The sequence below is a fragment of the Rosa rugosa genome, chromosome 6, assembly GCF_958449725.1.
Source record: "Rosa rugosa chromosome 6, drRosRugo1.1, whole genome shotgun sequence".
Lineage (NCBI taxonomy): Eukaryota > Viridiplantae > Streptophyta > Magnoliopsida > Rosales > Rosaceae > Rosa > Rosa rugosa.
Genome location: NC_084825.1, coordinates 41,401,443 through 41,425,879, shown reverse-complemented (window position 1 = coordinate 41,425,879; position 24,437 = coordinate 41,401,443). Strand labels below are relative to the sequence as shown.

The 24,437-nt window shown below is 39.6% G+C and overlaps 3 protein-coding genes and 1 long non-coding RNA gene across 7 annotated transcripts in view; 2 read left to right on the top strand and 2 right to left on the bottom strand.

Moving 5' to 3' along the window:
* The window catches only part of LOC133714625 (large ribosomal subunit protein uL3z-like), a 77,407-nt gene extending 60,651 nt beyond the window's left edge, over nt 1-16,756 (bottom strand). Inside the window, exon 1 of the transcript XR_009848754.1 lies at nt 16,154-16,756. The gene's annotated coding sequence lies outside the window, so the exon portion shown is untranslated. The remainder of the gene's footprint in view (nt 1-16,153) is intronic.
* On the bottom strand, nt 9,841-11,035 carry LOC133713597 (uncharacterized). Its single transcript, XR_009848140.1, has 3 exons — nt 10,333-11,035; nt 10,161-10,245; nt 9,841-10,088 (listed from the first exon to the last, which is right to left on the bottom strand). It is a non-coding gene; the product is annotated as an uncharacterized LOC133713597 (long non-coding RNA).
* Nucleotides 13,580-17,731, top strand: LOC133714620 (NAC domain containing protein 50-like). Of its 3 annotated transcripts, XM_062140776.1 has the most exons (7): nt 13,583-13,877; nt 13,962-14,674; nt 14,780-14,995; nt 15,290-15,400; nt 15,502-15,738; nt 16,763-17,017; nt 17,108-17,731. In XM_062140776.1, the coding sequence occupies exons 1-7, from the start codon at nt 13,712-13,714 to the stop codon at nt 17,414-17,416; spliced, it is 2,007 nt and encodes a 668-aa protein (XP_061996760.1). In that variant the 5' UTR covers nt 13,583-13,711; the 3' UTR covers nt 17,417-17,731. The 3 variants fall into 3 exon arrangements, with proteins under 3 accessions (XP_061996761.1, XP_061996760.1, XP_061996759.1); XM_062140775.1 differs by having other exon boundaries at nt 13,583-14,674; XM_062140777.1 differs by lacking the exon at nt 16,763-17,017 and having other exon boundaries at nt 13,580-14,674.
* A 1,549-nt stretch (nt 17,732-19,280) lies between these two features.
* LOC133715899 (NAC domain-containing protein 101-like) lies at nt 19,281-23,028 on the top strand. 2 transcript variants are annotated; one of them, XR_009849264.1, is made up of 5 exons: nt 19,281-19,575; nt 20,070-20,809; nt 20,911-21,153; nt 21,264-22,380; nt 22,503-23,028. XR_009849264.1 is itself a non-coding variant. In XM_062142589.1 (4 exons), the coding sequence occupies exons 1-4, from the start codon at nt 19,323-19,325 to the stop codon at nt 21,564-21,566; spliced, it is 1,539 nt and encodes a 512-aa protein (XP_061998573.1). In that variant the 5' UTR covers nt 19,281-19,322; the 3' UTR covers nt 21,567-23,028. The 2 variants fall into 2 exon arrangements, 1 of the variants encoding a protein (XP_061998573.1); XM_062142589.1 differs by having other exon boundaries at nt 21,264-23,028.
* Nucleotides 23,029-24,437: the final 1,409 nt, after the last annotated feature.

Below are 24,437 nucleotides of genomic sequence, written 5' to 3'. Positions count from 1 at the left end.
AGAAATAGGTCATGGAGGAGGTGATCATCCCTTGATCTCGCTGTGTATTCTCCTCCACCAAGTCTCAGATCCGGTTTGAGTCGAGCCCGACATGGGCGAATCCAGAAATCCGTCTCTCCGGCAAGGCCCACCAAACCCGCCTTCAGTCCCTTCCTGCCTGGCCGGAATCTGACCGGATTATCTGCTATCACACGCGATAGCCCAGCAAAGGCAAACCCCCCAAACTCATCTCGATAATTCTCAGCGATGAGAACAATCGATTGGACATGCGTCGCCCAAAGTCGGTGTTGGATTGCCGTAAAGAGACAGCGAGAGGCAGAGACAGTTGATCTGCGTGGTGTTGGCGCCGTGCTCCATTGATAGAGTCCCAAGCCGTGGGGGCTAGGGTTTAGCAGAGAGAGAGAGGCGGAAGGCCCTCATTAGGTTTGATACTCACCGGCTAATATCCAAATTTAAGTAATTGCATACACTGGAAATATAAACTATCTGTATAAGTATTAAAAGATTTACAGTGAATAAAACTTATCCACTCAGCTGAGACTCTAGAACATTCTCAACAAAAATTTCTCCAAAAAAAAAAAAATCTCCAATTATTTTGGCCAATGTTCCTGAATGTTCCCAATCTCAAATGGATAAACAAAGAAGGCCACCAAAGGCTGAACTTCCAAGAGCGGGTAAAGATAAATGAGATTCCCTTTAGAGGGACAAAGAAAATGTAAAAACTAAAGCGTGATTGGTCGTCATTGGTGGAATTCCACTCATGCTGCCAGTCATTCTTTTATGCCGTACAGTTGAACTTGCTTCCGAAGCTCAAGACTCTCGGTTTCAAAGCACTTGACTTTATTATATACAACCTAGCTCACTCTTTCCTCTGCACTTCAGAGCAAATTAAACACCAATCAAAATCAGCTATTCAAATTGAAAGAGATAAGCTGCCGCGGCTTTACAGTTCCGAAACTTTTTAATTAACGAAGTAGTTCTGCATATACTTGTACATGAAGAAATGAAACAAACCAACCCTCTACTTGGAATTGATATATAGTTGGCTTGTTAGGGTCTAGAGAGAGAATGTCTCCCTTCTCTCTAAAGTGTGACTCTCCTTCCCAGCCTCTTCCTGGTGACTAATAGCTCCGACCTCAGGCTCCTTCCATGTTCTTACAGGTAATTTATAACACTGGTTTTTAGTAGCTATCAGTAGATTCATAGGGTCAAGCCCTTCTTGTTTTCCAAGGAGGGAAGCTATCTTCTCTGCGCTTTGGCTTTTCTCCAGATGGAATCTAGAGCCTACAAAAGAGTAAGATTCTTGACTCTTAGTAAAGACACTGATATCTACTTCCTGTACTAAATTTACTTTTGTCTGAAAGACTACTTTTCCACCACTCACAAATTATCTCCACCTCTCATCAATTACCTTTCACCTACTCTTTCTGAGTTAGGGTATTTTCCACGCTCTGTGGTATTAAAGAGCTTGTCTCTTGTCTCTTCCCTCATTTTACATTTGCTGTTAGCCAGATGGCTTCATCTTCTACCACTCAGTATGATGTCCCCTTTGAGGATGAAGGAATCATTGAGGCCATGTCAATCAATTTTGAGGATACGGTTGACTTTCTGGATCTGGAATATGGCATCAACCTGCTTGGCATCTTAATTGCTGATGAAGAGCCAGGATTAGGCGGTGTAAAGGCCAATCTTATGGGCATCTAGAAAACCCTTGGTCAGATCCGAATTAATCGTGTTAAGAGAAACACTTATTGCTTAACTGTTGGTTCAGAGAAGCTTGCTAGTAAGCTGTTGGATGAAAGCCCCTGGGTTGTAAAAGGGCATTGTTTCTCGATTAGGCACTGGCCTAGATACCAATCTATCGATGATATCGAAACACACAAAGCCACCTACTGGATTCAGGCCCATGGGATTCCGCTTGATCAAATTAGTGTTAAGAATGGGAGAAAGTTGGGTGGCTTGCTGGGTTCTGTTATTGAAGTGGAGGACCCTCTTACTGCAGGGAACCGGGGATATTTGAGAATAAGGGTTTATTTTGATACTAGGAAGCCCTTGGCTACCTTTGTGCAGCTACCCAGATCCAATGCCTCAATCTCTAAAATCCGCCTACAGTATGAGAAGCTCAGAAACTTCTGCTTCCATTGTGGTCGACTTGGGCATATGGTTACTTCTTGTAGACATCAGGTAAACCCTCTTCTTGCTAAACTGGGGGTGAAGTATGATAACTCTCTGATTGCTGAACCACCTCAAAGACCGGTTTTCACCCAGAAAGAATTTCCTCTAGAGTTCCCTTACGCTCCGACAACCGGAATCTTTGGCCGGAACAAGAAGAAGGGAGGAACGAGTCAAAATTTGAATTTGGAAGAGAGAGGAGCTACTGAAAGGGACAACACTAGTTTGGCTCACTGCACAAAGGCTGATAGTGACTACTCTACTGGCGTAACACAGTCCACAGAAGACATGTCACTATCTCCCTTAGTGATACAAAGACCAAGGCTGACAAAACAAGCTGTACAACAGGGCCCCAATATGTTTGATCCTGATGCCCATGGGGCAATGTTCAGAAATGGTAGTATTACACGGGCTTTGGATGGGCTAAAACTTCATCATGGGTCATGGGCTGATCCTGAGTGTATTCCACCTTGGGCCTTTGATAAGAAGGATGAGTTTTTCAATGCAAACCCCTTTTTTCCAATCCCGTTGTCTATGGACACTTTTAAACCGGTGAGTCAGCCATCATCAGTCAAAATTATGGAACTGGAAGCTGTTAGTGGGAAGACTGCATCCATAACATCTATTGCATCACCTTCTGTCCCTTCCTCAAACAAACGTAAGAAAAAGCTGGGGAGTGACTTTCAAGATGTGGCCAAGAGTACTACAAAGAAGGCTAAGATCACTCACAGCCCAAGGCTCCGACTTTCTGATAACTCTGGAAGGGGTAGGGGAAGGGGAAGAAGAGGAAGAGGGAAGGGGCGAATTGGCAATGGTAAGATGGAGGACCGGAATCCCCAAGCAACAGATAATACTTTGGATTCCTAACCTGGATTTCTCAATGAATTGAAGGCTTTTGTGAAATCGAAAAAGAGAACACAGGAATCAACTGCTCCCATTACTATTTCTGAAGGTATGGAGGATCTAACCCACCTCCAGGGCTGTGGCGGCTGGCCGAAATCAGCTGCAAGTACCCAATGAATTGTATTGCTTGGAACTGTAAGGGCTTGGGGAAGTCCTTGACAGTATAGACACTAAGGGAGATTACCCACTCCCATAGTACTAGTTTTGTTTTTCTCTCTGAAACTCATCAGAGTAAATCTTATGTAGAAAGAATTAGAAGTCAGATGGGCTATAGTGTGGGCTACACGGTGGATCTAATAAACTCCGCTGGAGGTCTTTGCTTATGGTGGAAATCTGATTTCAAGGTGGATGTGACCGATTTTTCAAAGTTCTTTATTGATACTAATATTACTCTTCCGGGCTCTACTGACATGATAAGAGTGATCTGGATGTATGGCCCCCCATATGGATCGGATAAAGACCAATTCTGGGAGTCTTGGTGCAGAAAGGGCAGGTTGGATGGGATTCCCTGGCTTGTGATTGGAGATCTGAATGAGTTAGCTTATCATTTTGAGAGAGAGGGTGGAGTTCCTTGGAGAACAAATCGCAAACAACATTTAAATAATTTCATCTCAGCCAACTCGCTCTTTGATATTGGCTTTAAGGGGCAGAGTTTCACTTGGGCTCGAAAGGAGAATGGGATGGTTGTTTTACAAGAGCGATTGGATAGGAGTTTGGTCAGTGCCAGTTGGCTTTTGAATTGGCCTAACTCATGTCTAACCCACCTTGCTCGGATTGGGTCTGACCATAACCCAATCTATCTAGACACTAACCCTATACAAGCCAAACACAAACCTTCTTTCAAATTCGAAGCTTCGTGGGCGGATGAGGCTGATTCTTTTCCAATCATAAAGGATTGCTGGTACAGGACCCCTTCCCTTCCTAATATTACACAATGGATTTCAAACCTTAATTGCTGCAGATCCAAGCTCAAGGATTGGAGTAAAAACAAATTTCCAAAGTGTAACAAATATGAGATTAAGGCTTGTTTAGTTGAGTTGGAGGAGCTCCAACTAAACTCACCCTTCACCAGCACAAAACACCAAGATGTTCTAGCCAATAAACTGGGTTCTTTGTGGATTAAGGAAGAAAAGTATTGGCACCAACGTTCTCGTGTTAATTGGTTGAAAACGGGGGATTCAAATTACAGATTCTTCCATCTCTCTACTCTTCAACGAAGACAGAGAAACTGAATTCTGAAAATTCAGAATGAGTCTGGTACTTGGATTGTGGGTGAAGCTCAGATTAGGCGTGAATTTGAAACTCAGTTCAAACAAATTTTTAAGAGCATTGGCCCAAGGCAGTGGGGAGATGTGTTCCGAGGGGTCGAACCGTGCGTAACACGAGAAATGAATCATGATCTTGTCTCTCCCTTCTCTTTGGAGGAAGTAAGAGATGTGGCTTTTCAATTGGGAGCGTTAAAGTCCCCTGGCCCCGATGGTTTTCCAGGCTTGTTCTATCACAAGTACTGGAAAATAGTGAATGAGGTGGTTGTGGACTCCTCAAAAGATTTTGGTGTTGGCCAGATAAGTCTCAGGAACTTAAACCAAACCCATATCGTTCTAATCCCAAAGATTCCCAACCCAGAAAAAACCTCCCATTTTCGACCCATTAGCTTGTGCAATAATTCCTATAAAATCTTGTCCAAGTTGCTAGCAAACCGGTTGAAACCCTTACTCACCCAGCTGATCACCCCAAACCAAAATGCTTTCGTCCCTGAGAGACTAATCCATGACAACATTATGCTGGCACACGAAACCTACCACTATTTGAAATTGAAACGAGAAGGTGGCAATCATGAATTGGGGCTGAAAATTGATATGAACAAAGCCTACGATCGCGTTGAATGGGATTTCCTTGAAGCTGCCCTATATCGATTTGGTTTCTCTAGTGGATGGATTAATCTGATCATGGGGTGTGTATCTACGGTCTCTTTCTCTATTCTTTTGAATGTGAATCCAGGGAGCTTCTTTCTTCCTAGTAGAGGGTTAAGACAAGGGGATCCCCTATCCCCCTATCTCTTTCTAATAGTCAGTGAGGTGTTCTCCCTTAGAATGACCAAAGCTGTGCGGATTGGTAGTGTCATTGGTGTTAAACTATCCAGGTCTTGCCCTACCCTCTCACACCTCTTCTTTGCTGACGATGCTCTGTTTTTCTTGAGAGCTACTCTCCTGAATTGCAGCCAACTTTCATGGTTACTTCAGGAATATTGTGTAGCTTCTGGGTAGCTGTTAAACCATGAGAAATCGAGCATCTTTTTCTCACCAAATACCCCAAATCAGATGAAGAGGTTAATGTGTGCTTTGTTAAAGATTAAGGTTGTTGAGAATCCGGGTACATATCTTGGCTTGCCAACTGTTTGGGGAAGATCAAAGAAAGAGGCCCTGGTTTTCATCAAGGAAAAGATTAACAGAAAATTGGAGGGTTGGAATCAGAAGTCTCTCTCTCTCTTGCTGGGAAAGAAGTTTTGCTCAAATCTGTAGCATTGGCTGTCTCATCCTATCCAATGGCCTGTTTCATGTTTCCTAAAGGAGTCTGCGAGGAAATTAACTCAGCCTTGAGTAACTACTGGTGGGGTTCTACAGACTCGGGTCCTAAGATTCATTGGAAGAGTTGGAGTTATTTAGGCAGGGCAAAGTCTGAGGGCGGAATTGGGTTCAGAGATTTACACCATTTTAATCTCTCCCTGCTGGCAAAGCAATGCTGAAAACTCTTGCAAGACCCGGATTCACTATGGGCCAAAGTGCTTAAGGCAAGATACTACCCTGATTGTGACTTCACTAAGGCTATTAAAGGTCACCGTGCATCTTGGGGATGGTCAAGTTTAATTGAAGCAAGGGATGTTCTTCTTAATGGTTCTTGCTGGCAAGTCATCGATGGCTCTTCTATTAATATCTGGTCTGATAGATGGATTCCCCCTCCTAATAATGGGTTGATAGTAGTTAATGGGACTGTCCCAAGTAGTGCTCCTACTCTGGTCAGTGAGTTAATCGACTGGGATACTAGAACGTGGGCTTTGGATCATATTCTTCATATCCTACAACTTGAAGTTATCATTCATATTCGAGCTATTCCTATAGGAAGAAGGGGAGGTCATGATCGCCTAATCTGGCCTTGGAACAAGTCTGGTTGCTACACTGTGAAATCAGGGTATCATTGGATTCATTCACTTGACTCTAAGTCTTCTTCTCCCAACATAGGACCATCTCATTCGGTGGACCCGAAATGCTGGAAGTTACTATGGAAACTTCCTACCCTCCCTAAGATTAGACTGTTCTTCTGGAGGATTTTAAATGGAGCTACTCCATCCTTCCTTAACCTCTTCCGAAGAAAACTAACTACAAACCCTCTTTGCCCTATATGTGGAGAGTTTACAGAAACTATGGAGCATGTTCTACTTCTTTGCCCATGGGTTGATGCTATCTGGTTTGGATCCCCTTTGGGTCTCAGAATTAATAAACAACAGGTCATTTCTATAGACATTTGGTTATTGGGAATTGTTGAACTTCATTCCATAGCTAAAGAGAAGAAAAGGGTACTGACCTTAATCTGTTTTTTGTGCTAGGCAATCTGGAAAGCCCGATGTCAATTCGTATACCAACATCAACAACTCTCCCCTGCAATGGTTCTTGACTTCGGCGTGAGACTTGCAGATGAGTTTTTAACTGCGATTACTCCCACCTCGGCTCTCTCTTCTGATTTCATCACAAAATGGGAACCTCCCCCTCCGGATTTGGTGACTGTTAACTGTGATGCGGCCTGGGTCGATCCATCAATTGGAGGTTTAGGTGTTGTGATTCGTGATCATAATGGCATAATGATTGCGGGTGGATCGAAGCAATCATGTCACGGATCGGTTGAAGCAGCTGAAGCTAGTACAATTCTCCTTGGAGTCGAACTGGTAATTGAACATAATCTGCAAAATGTTCGAATTGAATCAGATTCTTTGGAGGTTATAACTGATCTGAAATCCAACAATGACTGCAGAAACTGGAAAACCTCATCAATCATCGATGAGATTAGATGGAGAAGTACCTTGTTCAATCGGATCTTCTGGGAATGGATTCCCCGAGAAGCGAATATGGCAGCTCATACAGCAGCCTCGCTTGGAAAGCGGTAGGTGGGTCTCTCCAGATGGGCCACCAGGCCACCACCAGCCTTGACTATGGTGCTCAAGAACGATGGTCTTCCCTGCCCTCCAGTTTCCTTAAGCTAGTTGTTATGGGTTTCCTTTTGTGGGTTGTTTCCTCCTTTACTATATCGTTATGGGTAGAGTAGGAGAATTCAGCTTTCCTTATGAGATTGTATTTGGGTTCAGACTATTGTCTAACTTTGTTGGGGCCATGGCCTGGCTTAATGAAGTAATTGATTGATCAAAAAAAGATATATAGTTGGCTTGTCTATTGGACCAAGTCTTGTTGTATTGGTGCATAGTGATGATGTAGTCTGAAGACTCTAAACTCATCTTTGGCACAAGAAAATAAATTGTCTCATACTCAAATTTTTAGTTAAACAAACTACGAAAATTGTCAAACAAATCAATTCAATGTATAATGTAAAATTAACGGGTTTCTACTTTCTACCACTCTAAGAAGTACGTATACTGTTTGAAGTTCTCAGTTTGATTGAAATATGATAAAAGATAAGCTCTGCAACCGTTTAAAGTTGATAAAAAATAGCAATTTGACCTAAACCCTAACCCTATGGGAAAAGAAACCCTAGGGTGACTAACAATAAAATCCTAAAGCCCACGGGTTAAAACAAAACAGATCCAAATCGAACTATAAAACCTAAAATGCGGAAAAACAGTAAATTGCAGTTTTGAGACTCGAAACGATCCTGAAAAGTCCACATGTCATAGCAAAGCAATAAGTTTTGTTCCTAGCGTCGTTCTCTTTCCGAAAATGTATAACAATCAAAATTCTGACACCGAACAACAATGTGGCATCCCGTGGGTGAAATCCCGCAGCGCCGAGATCCCGAGCAAATGAGAAACCGACATGTCAAGAATGACATCTCGATAACCCATTAACCCAAAACCGCAAGGCCTTTTGGGTTTAGGTTGTTGGTTTACAAAACATTTTCCTTTGAGCAAATCATTATAGCAACCTAACAACATGTTTTCAATAGCGGAAAATGGGATATGAACTTTGGGCTTACAATCAGAGCCCAACTTTGGAAAACAGTTAGTGAAATTCAAGTATGAAAGACGCGCCCTAGGGTTACGGGCCTCTCAAATTTTTGATAAGTGAGTAGGAAATAAATAAAAATTAAATATATAAGTGACTTCAAAGTCCGATAAAGGACTGAAACCTTAATTTGATAAAGTCAAAGAGAAATACGTCAAGTCAGACCATGTGCCTCCTCTGCATGCTCCCTGAACACATACTCGAAACCTGCACACTGTTGTAGGGGTGAGCTTTCGTCCTCGCTTGCCCAATAAGGGTCGACCCTACCATGCTAGGTTTGAAAATAATATACTTGAAAATATTTACTACATATATCGTGCACGTTTGTCAAAAATACTTAAAACAAAAAACAAAAAAAGACAACCACAAACATTTGTTCTCTTTTATAAAATATAGGCAGTATGCTAAAACAACCTGAGCTCAGAGATTCTCACCTGCAGGATTTCCAACTCACCTATGACCGAAACTCTGGTTTCCTGTATCCGGTAAACCAGGTCAACTGCTGGTCAGGGCCAAATCCATCAACATTATCTATTCACTTTCCTTACCGGCTATGAGCAGCGAGAGTGTCTTTTTACTGGCCCAATACCATATGACATCACTGTCGATTCTCGACATACACTACTAAGGTGACACGGGCTCGACACAACATATGGTCATATCGCCCCTCCGGAGGTCCACGGTTTTGACATCGTAGAAAGCATCACTTCTATCACTCTCAGGTCACAACAATCATATCATATCTCATCATAACGAGCAATGTCTAGCCTCAGTTTTCATTTAATTTCAATAATCAACAATTCAATGCAATAAAATCATCGAGTCATCGACTATGGCATCCATAAACACTTTTGTCGGCAACATAATATATATAAGCATATACACACACACACAAGAAAACCACTAACAAGATAGGGACGGCTCACCCTACCTGGAATTGGAGTGCTCGTCCACATTTGGGTTCATTCCCACTTTCGATCTTTTGTCCAAATCTAAGTGCACACGCTCGAGTCCTTTATAATAAAATTGAATCAATGAGTAACTTAATGTCATTATAACTCAACTAACCGAGCAACCAAAGCATTTATTTAATTTCCTTAAAGTCCATCGGAGTATCCTTTAATCGAACAATGATCTAGATCTTGTGTTTGTAGAATTTTCCTTTAGTTGATAAAATCTATTATCCATTCCCAAATAATCCAAATGATGTAGCATTTGAATCATTTAGGATATGGTGATTATACTTAGCACTTTGACCAAAATTTGCTTATCATTTCTACTTTAAAAAAACAAATGACAATTACCATTCCCGAATGATTTCACCTTTCAAACTCATTCCAGGATATGGAAGCTTCAAAGAACTTTAATCGAAATTTTAACTCATTCTCAAAATTGTCATCCACCATACCGTTTTATGTGTCACAGGTGGTACATTCTTATTTACCAACTTCAAAGTGCTCACCGAATTAGCCATTTACTTCCCACATTACTTTACAAGGACCAAAATCCCAGTGACTTAGTAATTACCATGCATCAAGTCACACTTATTACCCATCTCTACAATTTCAATCGTGAATCACAATACCAAAACTTAATCGAGTTGCATATCTGGTACAAATAATTTCACACATTAACCACACTCATTCATCAATCAAACAACATATTTCAACCACAATAGTTTCACAAGCAGCAGATTTAAAACTCAGACCCTTACCAATTCTTCTTTTCCAAATTAGAAGCTAATTCAGCGTATCTGCATCCCACCATTGTCAACCATTCAGATTCCTAGCAAGCAAAACACAAGTTAACAGACAACCCTCATTCAGTTGCGTATTCAACAGAGTCTGTGATTCTCACCTTAATCGATTTTCAATCGAAACTGACCTAGTAGCTCTTTTCTCCTCCAAAGCATCAATCTTCTAGCTTTCACAAACCTCAATTCCTCCAAATCGAATAACACGAAATTAGGATTTCTGATTCATATCAGAATAAAGGCCTTAACCAAGGAGAGGTGACGAAAATTACCTACCTAGTTAAGCCAGTCTGAGAGACCGGCTGTTGTGGGCGGCAGAGGTACAAACTTTCACCCGCGAACAGCGGCGCGTGTGAAGTCTCGAGGTAGCGCCGGACTTTGGGGTTTTGAGGGTTGGAGGTTTTTGAAGTATTGATTCCATTTCTGAAGGTGGTTTAGCTTGCTTTGAGCTGGATATTGGAGAAGCTGAAACCCAGACCTTTGAGCTCTGGTGATCGCGCTTACGGGTTCCTCCGATGTCGGGTCGGTGGTGAGGCTTCTGAGCTTTGACAATCGGCTTGCCCCGAGCTCGTTGGTGGTGACAGTGAGCTAAATAAACGACCGAAAATCAAAGAAAGATGACGAGCAGTGATTTTGCATGTTTGGAAATCGAGTGTGGAGGTTGGAGCTAATGAATGGTTGTAATTTCTCTTGGGGGTCGGATTTGGATTGTGGATCGACTGGTGGTAGCAACGACGAGAGGTGGTGGCCAGACACTGTGTTTCCGGCGATGACAGAGAGGGAGGACGAGAGAGAGAGAGAGAGAGAGAGAGAGAGGGAGAGGGGATAGTTTTGGGGTTTATAGGGTTTTCTAACCCTTTTATTCCTAGTTCGTGTGGTCGGATTTGGATTGTGGTTCGACTGGTGGTAGCAGTGACGAGAGGTGGTGGCCGGACACTGTGCTTCCGGCGACGGCAGAGAGAGAGGGACGCGGCCAAGAGGGAGAGGGGAGAGTTTTGGGGTTTCTAGGGTTTTCTAACCCTTTTATTCCTAGTTCGTGCGAAAAGTTCATCTTGCACTTGCGTCAAATTACGAATTTCTCCTAGTTGTTTATTTCCGGACTTTGGGCTCGAAACTTTTAATCATCGCATGCCCAATTGTCGAAAGTTCGGTGTAAACTCAATTCGTTAATTTTCCAAGCCCAATTGGAAGAATCTTGGTCCAAATTTTAATTTTCGGCCCAATAGGTGGTCTCGACACTAAAACGATCTCCGAAATCGATTCCTTCACTTAAATCACCTTTTCTAGTGGTGAAAATTATCTCCAAAAATTAAATAAAATTTTTGAGGTTTTTCGATCCAAGTCCTTTTTGTTATATAAAAGTTGGATGTAGTCCGCGCATCTTTTCTTGTTAATTGCAGTCCATTTGCTTTTTTTAATAGTCCATTTTACCCTTATAACCAAATAAGGTAAATAATTCCAAGTTCACTAATTAAATCATAATTTTAGCTCAATTTTAAATTTCAAATTCAAATTCCAAAATCTAGAATTCATCAATGAATAATTTTCTGACATATAAGATTAAATGCATTCCTATGAAATCAATATACCTAAGATGTAGGTATCGAATACTTATATACCTATATTATAGGATGAAAAACTTTAGAACAAAAATTTAAACACTATTACTTTAGTTGTATCTATATAGTAGGTATTTAAAGTTGTATAGTAGAGATTTGACCTACCTAGACATACGAAGCAGGAAAAAGAAACATAGAATATATTACCAATCTAATCAAAAGGTACAAATATGTACATAAAAACCTATACCTAATTAAAAGATAAATGTATGAAAGAGAAAGTGAGAGATAATGAGAGAACCTTAGATATAGAGATATAGAGATATAGAGAAACTTGGAAATTTTTTAAACTTGTGAAATCTTACCTATAAATAAGGCATGTAAATGTGAAATAAAAATGTCTGATCAAATTCTATGTCAAATGTTACCTATAACACCATAATCGATTCTATATCAAACGTAAGCAAAAACTTCTTACCAAGTTTATAATAAAGGTAGCTGTGAATTGAAGAAATCATGTTAGTAAGACCTAAAAATGAATGAAGAAGGGAGAAACCACACAAAAAATATAGATATGAGAGAAAAAGAAATAAACAATAAAATCAGAAGTATGTGTTGGAAAGAAGAAATAATGCATGGAAGAAGGAGAAGAAAAAAGAGATGATTCGGTAGAAAAGGAGAAGAAGAAGAAGAAGAAGAAGAAGAAGAAGAAGAAGAAGAAGGAGTAGGAGAATGAGAAGGAGACAATATGTAATAGGCAATAGCAATGAAAAATAATGTCTTAATATATAACGATTCCTCTTTTGAATTCAATCAAGGATCTAATAATGTTAATTAAAGTCAACATATTAAATTTGCTAATTTTACATTAACAAAATTGCAATAATTTAGGATTTCAATTAATATATTTAGATTGCAATAATTTAGGATTACAATTAATATATTTATTTTTACTGTTTATTGTGTAGAATATATTAAATAAGGGTGTGTTAGGAATGAAAAATTTAAGTGTTGAATCAGCAAGATAGAAAATGAAACAAATCCAACGTGGCAGGTGAGTCATAGGACCGCGATTAATAAAAAAATTCATCCGAACTACATCCAATATGGGGTGTGAGATTTGTTCAAAAAAAAAAAATATATGGGGTGTGAGTTTTGGACTTGAATCAAATTAACTCCAAAATTTTCCGGGGCCTCACAAACAGATTTGCAACAAATTGGGTGTTCCCTTTTCACGTTCAACAAAGAGCATTTGTTGCCATCTGTTCTACGTCAAGTTTTAACTAAAGATGAAGGCACATTCAGACCCAAAAAAAGGAAGAACAGAATGGATGAATGTACCGATTTGATATGAGGACTCATCTCAGACTCCTTCGAGAGGAAGGTCTTGACTACTTGTAAAGCCACGTCTCGAAACCCTATTGAACATCTTCATTCTCCAATCACAAATCTTTACACAAAGTTGGAAAAAGTTTATTCCTCCCTCTAAAACTGAACTTGCTAAAAGTTTAGTCGCAATAGTCAAAAATGACACGTAGTCGGGTCGAGTGACTCGGGTCTTATGACATGCCGGGTTTACTTGAACTTGAAGACCATAATACACCTTCACTCTGCTCCTCTGCTTCTCAGAGCTCACATTGAGAGAGGAAAGATCACGACAAAACATTTTGAATTTTACATAATTCACTATAAACCTATCTATAAATAAGCATTGAAAGATTTACAATAACACTATCTATCATGTTCCAGAACAAAACTTTGATCCCACTGGATCTAGAATGTTCCCAACAAAATTATCTCCAATTTTTTTGGCCAATGTTCCTGAATGTTCCGGCCGGGGTGCTTTTTCTCAGTGAAAAAGCGGGCAAAGATAAATTAGATTCCCTTAACCGCGTTATTAGTCGTCAGTGGTAGGATCCCACTCATGATGCAATCCATATATATTCCATTCAACTGAACTTGCTTGGAAACTCAGAGCTTCCAAAACCACTTGGATAAATACAACCTCACTCTTTCCTCTGCACTTCAAAATCAGCTAACAGCTATACATTAAAACTGAGAGCAGAAAAACAACATTGAGAAAAGTGAAAGCGATCATGAGCTGCGAAATTTTCCCAATTCCACTGGAATTCCGATTCCGTCCCACCAAAAAGGAGCTGCTGTGTGACCACTTGAAGAAGAAGAATCAGTGCAAGGACTCCCAAAGCATGTCCATCATCCCTGAAATCGATCTGTGCAAGCACGAACCTCATGAGCTACCAGGTGATCCATCTCCGGAACCAGAACACCATCAATTTCAATTATTATTAGTGATCCAGTCATGTGTATTGTGTTGCGTTTTTGCAGGACTGGCGTTCACAGGGCAGGAAAATCTGGGGAGGAAACTTTTCTTCTTTTTCTTCTTTTGGTTTACAAGGGCAGAGTCTTGGGATACTCAGGGCAAGTGGTACTTCTTCGCTCCGCGTGATTACAAGTACGCTAACAGCACTCGCTCCAACAGGACTACAGGGGAAGGGTTCTGGAAGCCCACAGGCAAGGTCCGCGACATCAAGGCCCCGGGCTCCAAAGCTGTGATTGGCAGAAAGAGGATCTTAACCTTCCAAAAACATGGAGAGCCGAAACCCCAGAAGACCGGCTGGGTCATTCATGAGTATTATCTCATTGAGGCACAATCTGATCGCCCTAAGCAGATAGGGGACTTTGTTGTATGTTGCTTGAAGTACAAGTCAGACAACTCTGATCATGATGAGGATGCTCCATTCTGCAATCCAGGTAGCGGTAGCGGTAGCTGCAGTATGGCCTCCAGTGTTGCAAACCAGGCTGAAGAAAATTTGGCATCCAATGAGCAGTTTAATGGCACTGGTTATGAAGCTGAAACTGGTGGCGGTAGGATTACTGAAGCAGAAGAACACCTGGCATATAAGAAGCTGAGAGATGAGCTTCGGATTCCCATTGGAAATCAGAATGAATTCCAAGGCTCGCAAACTGATCCTTGTAATCTTTGGACATCTCTTGAAGGTCAAGCTGATAGAAGCAATTCGTCTCATATGATTGAAGAGGTCAGAACAAACTTTTATTTTGATTTCTGCTATGAAATTTTCAATATGAAGCTCTTGAAGTATATTATAATGTTAACTGACACTTTCTTGTTTGTTATCAAACAGCGACTAAATGATCCAGAAATGCATGAGCTACATCAGTCACCGATGCATACCACCAATGTCCAGAATGATGGATGCCGTAAGAGGAAATATCCATTTGAAGATAATGACTCTTCTCTTACGAATAAGAAGAACAATATTTCAACCAATGATGGTGATGAACTAGTCAGCAACACCACATCTAATTCTGAAAACCAAGCTGCAGATGTGATCCTAGAGGTGAGAATAGGCACTCTCTTTTAACACTTACTTGAACTGCTACACATTCAGCAGCACAAGAGTGTACGTATCCAAACGTAACTCTTTCTTTCTGTAATTGTCAACTCTTTGTTTTCTGTGATTCTCTATTTCTCTTTTGGTTTTGTTATTGTGATGTGTTCAGTGGATTAAGGGTTTAGTATATGTTATGTGTTTGTGTGTGTCCTCAATGAAAAGATTTTCAATTGCTGGTTATTGCATAACATAATAGAGATTCCTGCTTATCAACCATGGCATCGCCTCAAATTTACGCAGGGTGACTCTGTTGTCTTTCGCTTGAAGAATAAATCAGATAAGAAGGATTTTCTCGTAAGTGATGAAGGGGAACCGGATGGCACGGGTGTGTCTAATTGGAAAATTCAGGCGGTAAGAACAAACATGTCCTCTGTCTTGATATGGAGTACCAGAAGTATATCAACATTAAGATCTTGCTTGCTTATAATTCTGAATTTTGATTTTATGCTCAGGCACACAAAAATGATGAACCACTATTTCATCAACCTCAGCCTCTGGATGACTGCTGCTCCTCTGCAGTGCGGTCATGGGCATCCCTAGAGCTGGAAGCTGTTCTGCAAGCCATTGGCACTAATGATGATTGTAATAAGTTGCAATCACCATGTGGAGATAGTACTTCTTGTCTAGAAGACAGGAATGAAGTTTCAACCTGTGATGAAGATGAGAATATGGATGGTGTGTTTCCACAGGTAAGAATGAATGTGCATTTTGTAGTTTAACATTTCGACTATGAAGCTCAAGAACTACAGCAAAACTTTTTTTTTTTTTTTTTTATTTGAAAGTTGAATTTTAGTCATTTAAATTTAAAATTATCTGCTACAAAATAAAACTTGAGATACCCATATAGTTTAAAATCCTCAGTACTTGAAACAAAGATAATAACAAAACTGTTGCAACATAATCACTCTCATAGACATATCATGTATAATTTTGAACATCAAGCAACAGATTCTAGGATTCTAGAGGTGAGAATGGTATGCTATATGAAATTAATCTCAACCAAGTGTAAACTAGTTACAGCCCTGGAAACTGTAAATGAAACTCTGGCAGGATGCCATGCACCAATAGAAGCAACCTTACGCAGACCCCTACGAGTAACAACACCTTCATAACCCTTACCCTTTGTCACACCAATGATGTCAATCATTTCATCTTTCTGGAAGACGGCATCAATAGGGATCTGCTTCTCAAAGAAGCTCTTTGCAAATTCAACCTTTTGAGCAATTGGGCCACCATTCACCTAGATCTCCATGAGATGTGCTTTCTTCTGCTTCAAACCCTTCATCTTCCTGATCTGAGTGTGAGCCAAAACTCGAATAACTGTAGCATATTTAATCAGTTTCTCAAGCTGTCCTTCAATATCCTTCTTTCCTTCGTCAGTTTCATAGGTCTTGGAGTACTTTGCGAAAGCCTTCTTCTTGGGCTTGCACCAGTTCTGGCAAAATTCCTCCTCTACCTCCTCACTATAGCAAAACTTAAATCGCAAGTCACGAAACAGAAATTGCTGATTCTTATGTTACAAGAATATCTTTCTAACCACTGATGATATAATGAACTTGTCAACTACATTATGTCCAAGTTATAAAATGAAGTTGTAGCAGATGATATGTGAAATCGCATCCTCTTTGAACATCTTCTTATACAAACTTATCATGTGCATAAGACGTATGAAACTATGAACTAATGCTTGCTATTTTGTGATTGTTAATTCAGCTATGTGACCCACCAGAAGTAAATCTAGATTCATTTTTGCGTCTACTTCAACCACAAGATTACTGCCCCTCCATACCGCAGTCACCAATATACCCAAAGTTGGGAAATGTTCCAAATTCCAATCTCTGTTTTAGTGAATGCAATGATTGGCAATTTGCATTTAAGAAAAAAATTTCAACCAATGAAGTTGACATACCAGTTAGACATATCATGTCTAATTTTGAACATCAAGCTACAGATTCTAGGATTCTAGAGGTGAGAATGGTATGCTATATGAAATTAATCTCAACCAAGTGCATTCAAGTTTCAAACTAAATGCTTGTTTGTTTATGATTCTTAATTCAGGTGCATCGTCAAACCAAAGAAAATATGGAGTCAGCGTTTTATCCATTTCAGCCACAAGATTTAGCTGTGCAGACAATGATGTACACAATGCATGGAGATGCTTTGCATAATATTGAATGCAATGAGTTGCAATCTTACTCTTCTAACCAAACAGCTCAGACTCCCTCCGTAGACTCCAACCTACCAAAGTCATTGGGAAGGGTCTACCATAGGGATAGTGGAGTAAGCAGCTATGATACAAACACTGAAGTAGCCCATGGATGGGAACAACATGCATCTGCATTAGCTATTGGAAACCCTCCAATGTAGCTCATGAACTACAAGAGGTCAGATATTATCCTCCAAGGGGACGGCAATCTTCCAAGTAACATGAACTTTTTTAGCATATTGATGGTTTGCTCTCCCTACTCAAATTGTTCAGTAAGTGGTCACGAACCTCATGAAGAGAAATGTCACTAAATTAATAGCTAGTTGGGTTATTGTTGTAGTAGTAGTTACAGTTACTGAAATGTAATAACTAGTTGGTTGATGGAGTAGTAGTTACAAGTGTGTATGATTGTGTTGTTTAGAACCTTGTAAGTAATTTATCAAGCTTAATGGAATCTTGTGTATCATTTCCTCCCATTTTTCATTTGAGGGCTCAATAGCAAAGACAATAATTCACTATAAGACTGAGTTGGGCAATTTAGGTATTTCATGGCTACATAACAAAACAATCTCTAAAAGGACATGGGACCTCTTAATGACCATCTGCTCAAGGAAGCTTAAAACCAATACATAAACTGAAAGCTGAATATTTTCCCCAAAAAAAAAAAATGAAAGATGATTGGATTGATTTAACCAACATAAAGTAGATAAATTCTACCAAACATCTTACATGTTCACAACAATTTACATTCCCACTGCCTCTGAATAAGTTGAACTAGAGTTGAGCAGAACTGTTGCCTTTGAATACAAAGAGAGAATTTGACAAGCAACAGTACTGATTTAAGGTAGTGCGTTTGCCCTCTTTTACTCCATTGGTGGAATATAAAGCCATCCAGATTCCAGACTGATGATCACTTTGTTCAACCCTTTAATATGTGTTTGGTGTAGCACAAACGTAAAACAATAATTAAACGTACAAAGATTGTATCTATTTCTTTCTTCTTCTTCTTTTTTTATAGAAAAATGTTAGTTCAACCATAAAACAACATAACAACTCATCCATATGGGGCTGACAAAAAGTGTCTCTACCTAAGTGATCTCATTTTTTTCTAAATGAGACTTAGAGCACCATCTACTCCATATATGATTTAAAATCCAAGTCATAAAAAATGGAGAAGATGACGAATGACTAACTTTCATACATGTAATAGACTAATAGTGTATAGAGATTGTCGGAATATCGCTGAAAAAGGACACAAAATCATAGGAGAATAATTAGCTTTTGAGGCTCGATATGTTGTCATCATCGTTGCATGGACGATCCTTGAGCATGGTTAGGCTCGTGTTGGCAAGAGTGACACAACGACACTGCTCCATCATTAAAAGTTGGCCGGACAATAGAAATATTGCGTGGTCGAATTTAACTTCAAAATGGGTCAGTACCTTTTAGATCGTTTTGTAACTTTTTCAGATAGCAACAAGTTTTTTAGAGAATGACAATAATTTTCTGGACACATTTATATTTTTCATAAATAATGAAAATTGAAATTATGTGACTTTTTTTTTTAAAGAATTATGTGACATTTTAATAAACAATGAAATTTTTTCCTCCTAATAAACAAAATGACTTTATATGTAATTATTTTTGTTATATAAAAATAGTTTCTTACACACTTTAAACGCCATACACTGGAAATATAAAAGATTTACAGTGAATAAAACTTTGATCTTAGTGAGACTTGAATAGAATCTAAAATATCTCCAATGTATTTCCAAAAAAAAAAAATCTCCAATTATTTTGTTCAATGTTCCTGAATGTTCCCAGTCTCAAATGGATAAACAAAGAACTAAAGAAGGCCACCAATGCACCAAAGGCTGAACTTCCAAGAGCGGGTAACTATAAATCAGATTCCCTTAAAGAAAATGTAAAAACTAAAAACTAAAGCCTGATTGGTTGTCACTAGTTAATGGTGGGATCAGATTCCCACTTATGATGCAAGTCATTCCACACAGTTATGCTTGCTTCCGAAGCTCAGGACTTCTAGTTCAATGCACTTGACTTGACTTTATGCATAAACCTCACTCTTTCCTCTGCACTTCAGAGCAAAAACAAAAAAAACAAAACACCGATCAAAATCAGCTATTCAGAGTGAAAGAGATGAGCTGCGGCGACTTCATAGTTCCGCCGGGATACCGATTCCATCCCACAGACGAGAGGCTGCTTAGTGACTTGAAGGAGAAGAATCAGTGCAAGGACTCCGAGATCCCCACCATCATCCCTGTTATCGAGATGTGCAAGCACGAGCCTCACGAGTTACCAGGTAAACCATCTCCGGAACATTAATTTTTGAAATGAATTGATCGAGCTGATATAATTTTTTTGCCTGATAGAGTTGTCGTTATTTGAAATGAATTATTAACGTTATTTTTCATTCCCCATGAGTTGTGCTTGTAAACTTAGGGGTTCTCTGGTTGTCCAGCTAATTTCAAATCCTCAAATGTTAATAAGTACTATAGATTCCTAGGTCTGGAACTTGTGATGTTGTTTTATGAGATTGTGATATGAAGTTATTAGCAATTTGAAGCAGTTACTAACTAAGTGGAATCCTTGCTAGTATCTTGAACATGTGAGGTTTAGGTATTGTTGAGTTTCTGGTTATTACAATGAAGTGAGAGAGAGAGACAGGAGAGAGAGGGACGGGGTTAAAATACTGCATCATCAATGCCAAGTTTGTATCTTTGTGTAGGTAAAAGTAGAGTTTATCTATTAATTATCTGGACGAACAGTCATGTGTATTGTGTTGCATTTTTGCAGAACTGGCATTCACAAGGGCGCAAAATCTAGGCAGGAAGTTTTTCTCTTTTTTCTTCTTCTGGTTTGCATGGGCAGAGTCTTGGGACAGTCAGGGCAAGTGGTACTTCTTCGCTCCGCGTGATTACAAGTATGCAAACAGCACTCGCTCCAACAGGACTACAGGGGAAGGGTTCTGGAAGATCACAGGCAAGGACCGCGACATCAAGGCCCGAGGCTCCAAAGCTGTGATTGGCAGAAAGAGGATCTTAACCTTCCAAAAACATGGAGAGCCGAAACCCCAGAAGACCGGCTGGGTCATTCATGAGTTTTATCTCATTGAGGCACATTCTAATCCTCCTAAGCAGATAGGGGACTTTGTTGTCTGTTGCTTGAAGTATAAGTCAGACAACTCTGATCATGATAAGGATGCCCCATTCTTCGATCGAGGTAGCACTAGCTGCAGTATGGCCTCCAATGTTGAAAATCAAGCTGAAGAAAATTGGGCATCCATTGAGCAGGTTAATGTCGTTCCAATTCCCAATGGGAATGGTGATGAAGCTGAAACTGGTGGTGGTATGATTACAGAAGAAGAGGAATACCTGGCTTTAAAGGAGCTGGAAAATGCTCTTCAGAGTCCTATTGGCAATCCTCATGAATTCCAAGGCACGCAAACTGATCCTTGTCATATAGATAAGAATGATCTTTCGACCTCTGTTGAAGGTCGACCTGATAAGAGCAATTTGTCTGATATGATTGAAGAGGTAAGAACAAACTCTCATTTTGATTTCTTATATAAAATTTTCGATATGGAGCACTTGTATTGAAAATGTTACCTGACACTTTCTTGTTTGTGATCAAACAGCTACTAGATGACCCAGAAAATCTGGATTCACTCTTTGATACGCCTGCGCCACCTCAACTGCATCAGCCACCAATGTATACCACCAATGACCATAATGATGAATGTCGTAAGAGGGCATATCCATTTGAGGACAATGAGCCTTCTCTTGTGAAGAAGAATAATATTTCAACCAATGACGATGACGAATTAGTTAGCAAGACCGCATCTAGTTCGGAAAATCAAGCTGCAAATATGATTCAAGAGGTGGGAATAAACATGCTCTTTTAAAACCTTTTTATTTGAACTTCTAAATATGCTGCAGCAAAAGAAGTGTATCCAAACTTAACTCTTTCTTTCTGTAATTGTTAATTCAGAGATATTCTCAACAAGGAGCAAATCTGGGATCAGACTTTGATTCATTTCTGCCAAAGGATTACGTTAATACACTACCATCAATAAACGGAGGACCGGGAGATTTTCCCCATGACAATAATTTTATTGAGTGGGATGATTTGCCATCCTTATACGAAGGTATGGACTATTCTCCCGCAAAGTTCTCACATACAGTTATTGATGGTGGTAGGGGAGTAACCAGTGACGGAAACACCGAAGTAGTAGATGGATCGGTAAACGATTATTCTGCATTAGCCACTGGAGCGTTGCTCCAGTGTAGCTAATCAACCTTTATTTATAGGAGAATATCAAAAGGACGCCTCAGTAATAATGTATCTCTGACTCACATTATTACAGTCGGTGATATTCTCCTACAAATGATTCAAAGATCTCCAAGTTATATGAACTGCTCAGCTGTGTTGATTGGCATACAATCGCAGCTATTCCGCATTTCTTGTACTGGAGACTTTGGAAACTTCTTAATCGTTTTGGCATTCAGTTACAACTTAGGACAGCAGCAATTATTTTGTACCTGTTTTTCTTTTCTTTTTCTTTTGGGAGTGGGGGAGGCATTGCTGGTGTCACAGCATCCCCTAGTGAACTTTTGGTTGAAAGAGAGACCGGCGAATGCATATGGTTCAAATGCCATCTGGAAGTCTACCCTTCTCTGGATGTGACGAGTCCAGGCATATAAAGATGTCTCTTCTCATAAGCAGTTCCTTGGAGGTGGAGCTTCCTCTGTCAACATTACTACCTAAATTCATTCCTCAGATTGTCTTGTCAACAGAAGTACCAATATTCCTTCCTCTGATCAAACATCGTGTCAACCTAAGTATCGATATCTGTTCCTCATATCCATATTTTTCAAATATCCTAAAATCAAAGTACATACCTATCCACATCCATTTCTTCAGATCCCAGTAGTGAATCCTCAGGACCACCAATAGTCGTTCCTCAAACAATTAGCCTGCAATTAGTATGTCCTTAAGATCAAAGGACATATTCAAAACATCAATATCATCCAATATCCAGTCATGGAGTCAAACATGGGAGGTGCTCCTAGAAGAATCCGACGGCAGAGCAGCATCACAAGCCAAGGTGAGATAATCAATCCAAAAACACTAAAGGAACCCTTTCTTTCTCACAGAAAATAAAATCTTACACTAAAGCTTTGACGCTATTTGCTGCATTCCTTAACTAAATCTGGACTTTGTTTATAGGTCAGTGAAGCTGCAGAGGCATTATATTGCTATTTACTGCCCCAGAAGAAACTGAAAGTCCTTGAAACAGACAACAGTTTGAAGCTAGCAGCAATTTAAAGGATTCTTTCATTTTCCAGGATGCATCTCCTTTCAATCCGTAAAAAGCATATCTTTCAGACCAAAGTCACAGTTCTAGCCTAAAGGACCACTACAGGCAACGCAACTGTTGCATAGTCAGTAATCTGGAAGCAGAGTTTCATCGGACCTGCTGCTACACAGTTGCTGGAGTCTCAAAGACATATTAGTAATAATCAGATAGCTGTATTCTATATGGTTACAATCATTTCCAAGATGTATGAATACAATCAAAGGTCATAGTGAGGCCTTCAGACCAAGTCCGAACACCTCATGCCTAAAACCAAATAATGTATTACTCATCATATCGCTCTTGTTTGTATTACACTATTACCCTAATATTCTGGAAGATACTGTTCATTAGGAAGCTTTAATGTTTAATGGAATTGTGTGTGTATTATTCCCTGTTTCTGTTTGAACTCACAATGTATACATGCCTTTAATTCTTAGGAAGGAAGAAAACTAAACATCATGAACATTATATTACACAACACTAAACTAGTTGGATATATGCATGTAGCAGATACCAGGCTCAAATAGTGACGTAGATATTGAAATTGAAAACTGTATAATGATGTCTGTTAAATACTTTATCATCTAACCTTTGAGTGACAGTGTTGGATAATCATACAAATAAATCAATGTTCAGAATCACAGAAGAACATTTCCAGACCTGTAAAAGGATCAGAATAGAAACAAGCATTCAATATAAGAAACCCCAAAGCTGACTTCCCAAATAAACCCTGCAAATTGTATCAACAAATCAAAATTACTCAAAAACCCAGAAACAAAAATCTGTCCTACAAAACTATAAACAGTGAGTATTAAGCAAAACCGATATCAGTACCTGAAAGGCGGAAGCTTGCGAGTGAAATGGGTATAAAGCTTTCTTCTTGTGCAGAATCTAATCAATACAATCCGACAGTCCCAACAAAAAAAAAAAAAAAAGTTTCCATCTTTGTAGAATTGTGAAAACGAAAATGAAGAAGAAACCAAGACAGAAGCTTACTATGGGCTCGCACTTAGCCTATTCACATAAATTGAATCCCTTTTTTCAGCTTCATCTCTCTCGTGCGCAAACTTCTCTGTTACCCAATTTGGGTTTTTCGCTAGTTTTCTTGAAATCTTGGGTTAAACCCAAGTCTCTAGGCCTATTAATTTTCCCATTTCCATTTTCTAGCCAAGTTTACCCTTATCCTACATGATTGGCCAATTGGGTTTTGTTTTGTTTTTTTTTTTTTTTTGAGAATTACATGATTGGGTTATTGCATACAGATGAGTAAGGAATTTTTGTAAGGGGTTTTGTCCATTTACCCCATTTCTAGGGATTTTTTTTCCCCCTTACCCCATTAAGTTTTTTTAATTCCCTCTTACTCAATGCACTTTAAGGGAGTCTTCCCTAATACCTCATTAAGATTTTTTTTTTGTTTTTAATTTTTTTTAATACCATTTTACCCCTCACCCCTTTGTTACTTAGAGAGAGAGAGAGAGAGAGAAAATGGAAGAGAGAGAAACCATAGGAGACTTCGCCGGAGCCCGTCACCGGCCGCCGGAATCCGGTCATCGGTACCGGATTCCGGCCAACTTTCGCCTGAATCCGGTCACCGGTCGCCGGATGCCGCCCACCGGAATTTGCTGAAAATCTCACCGGAAAGTTTTGTTGCCCCCAATAGACGTCTATTGCCCCCCAATAGACGACTATCAGCCATGTATTGCCCCCCAGTAGATGTCTATTGCCCCCCAATAGACGTTTAGATTAACAAAATGGTAATTAATCTTCCTAAAACTACACAAATAAAAATTTGATTAAAGAAAAAA